The sequence below is a fragment of the Acanthisitta chloris genome, unplaced genomic scaffold (genome assembly GCF_000695815.1).
Source record: "Acanthisitta chloris isolate BGI_N310 unplaced genomic scaffold, ASM69581v1 scaffold24195, whole genome shotgun sequence".
Taxonomy (NCBI): Eukaryota; Metazoa; Chordata; class Aves; order Passeriformes; family Acanthisittidae; genus Acanthisitta; species Acanthisitta chloris.
In genome coordinates this window covers 87,882-89,099 of record NW_008675702.1, presented here as the reverse complement: position 1 = coordinate 89,099, position 1,218 = coordinate 87,882, and the positions used below count along the sequence as shown (strand labels likewise).

At 35.9% G+C, this 1,218-nt stretch overlaps 1 protein-coding gene across 1 annotated transcript in view; it reads right to left on the bottom strand.

Moving 5' to 3' along the window:
- The window catches only part of GALNT2 (polypeptide N-acetylgalactosaminyltransferase 2), a gene marked incomplete at its 5' end in the record, with an annotated part of 42,234 nt that overhangs the window by 2,798 nt on the left and 38,218 nt on the right, over positions 1 to 1,218 (bottom strand). Inside the window, one exon of the mRNA XM_009075870.1 lies at positions 1,063 to 1,189. Within this exon, the coding sequence (XP_009074118.1) occupies positions 1,063 to 1,189 (127 nt within the window). The remainder of the gene's footprint in view (positions 1 to 1,062; positions 1,190 to 1,218) is intronic.

Sequence of the window (1,218 nt, the reverse complement as noted above, 5' to 3'; positions counted from 1 at the left end):
AGCAGGAAATTCTCAGATTTCTGCACCAAGACACTTCTGACACATCTACTCCTTTTCTCCTAAAAACCACTGTGGTGTTCTGAAAAGATGAGTGTACTTTCATAAAGATAACTGGAAAAGCCTCCACAGATAAATTCTCTTTAATGACAGGGAAAAGAGGCACATCTCATGTGTTGATTTGTGTGCATTGCCATCATAAATGAGACATCTTTCAGGGAATAACTTCTTTGTTTTAGGCTTCATCTTATCTTGGGATTTCCCCCTTCCAATTTAAATCAGAGCAAACTTCTGATACTCATTCAAGGGTAGATTTGAATTGATCAGCCTTTTATTTTACTTGAAGTATTAATATTACATTTGATTTATAGTCAGGTTGATTCTGAAAAGAATTTAGTGACAAAGCAGCACACAAAACTGTGAGCACCTATGCCTGTATTTCATAAACAGTAAGTCACAACTGCATAAATAGACTCTTTGAAATAATTAATGCTCTCATTTACAGATCTGACACATTTGCAATTAGTTTAAGAGTAGGATTAGAAAGGCTCTGTTGAAACACTCTCGTTACTGTGAGTGAACATTTAGGCACCTCTGTTTTATGGAAGAGTTAAACAGGGATTTATGACAGATTCTTGTATACTCCATTATGGCAAATTGTAAATCACTAATAGGCATTACAGCAAAGCATTCTTCTGCTTTGCTGACCTCAGGCCATATGCTTAATACAAGTAAAAGTAAAAAATTTTACTTAAGTAAAAATCCCCCCCAAAAAACCAAAAAATCAAACACAATTTCATTGACAAAAGCTTTCTATGTAAGTACAGAACTCCTGGGAAGGAAGTTACTGGGCCCTAGTTATAAAAGAAAAACATTAATAGCAACAAAGGGATAATTTGAGGCACGCTGAATGAATCGCTGGGCTCAAGATTCTAATCCTGAAAATGCAAAATTATATTTGAGGGAGAAGCTATTTAGTCAATCAATTTTAACAATGGATCTGATGATTTGGGTTCACCTTCCTATTACTGTGTGAGTAAAAAAAAATTATAACGGCATACAGACCTGGTTTCCCCCAGCATTATGACATTCATAAACTCCAACAACACCATCTGCAAAATGGCCCAATGTGTCAAGGCAATTGGTACCCTGCTGCAAAGCCCCAAAAGCTATATCTTGATGATCAGGTACCCTAAAACAAAATCAGAAATATCCGCTTAC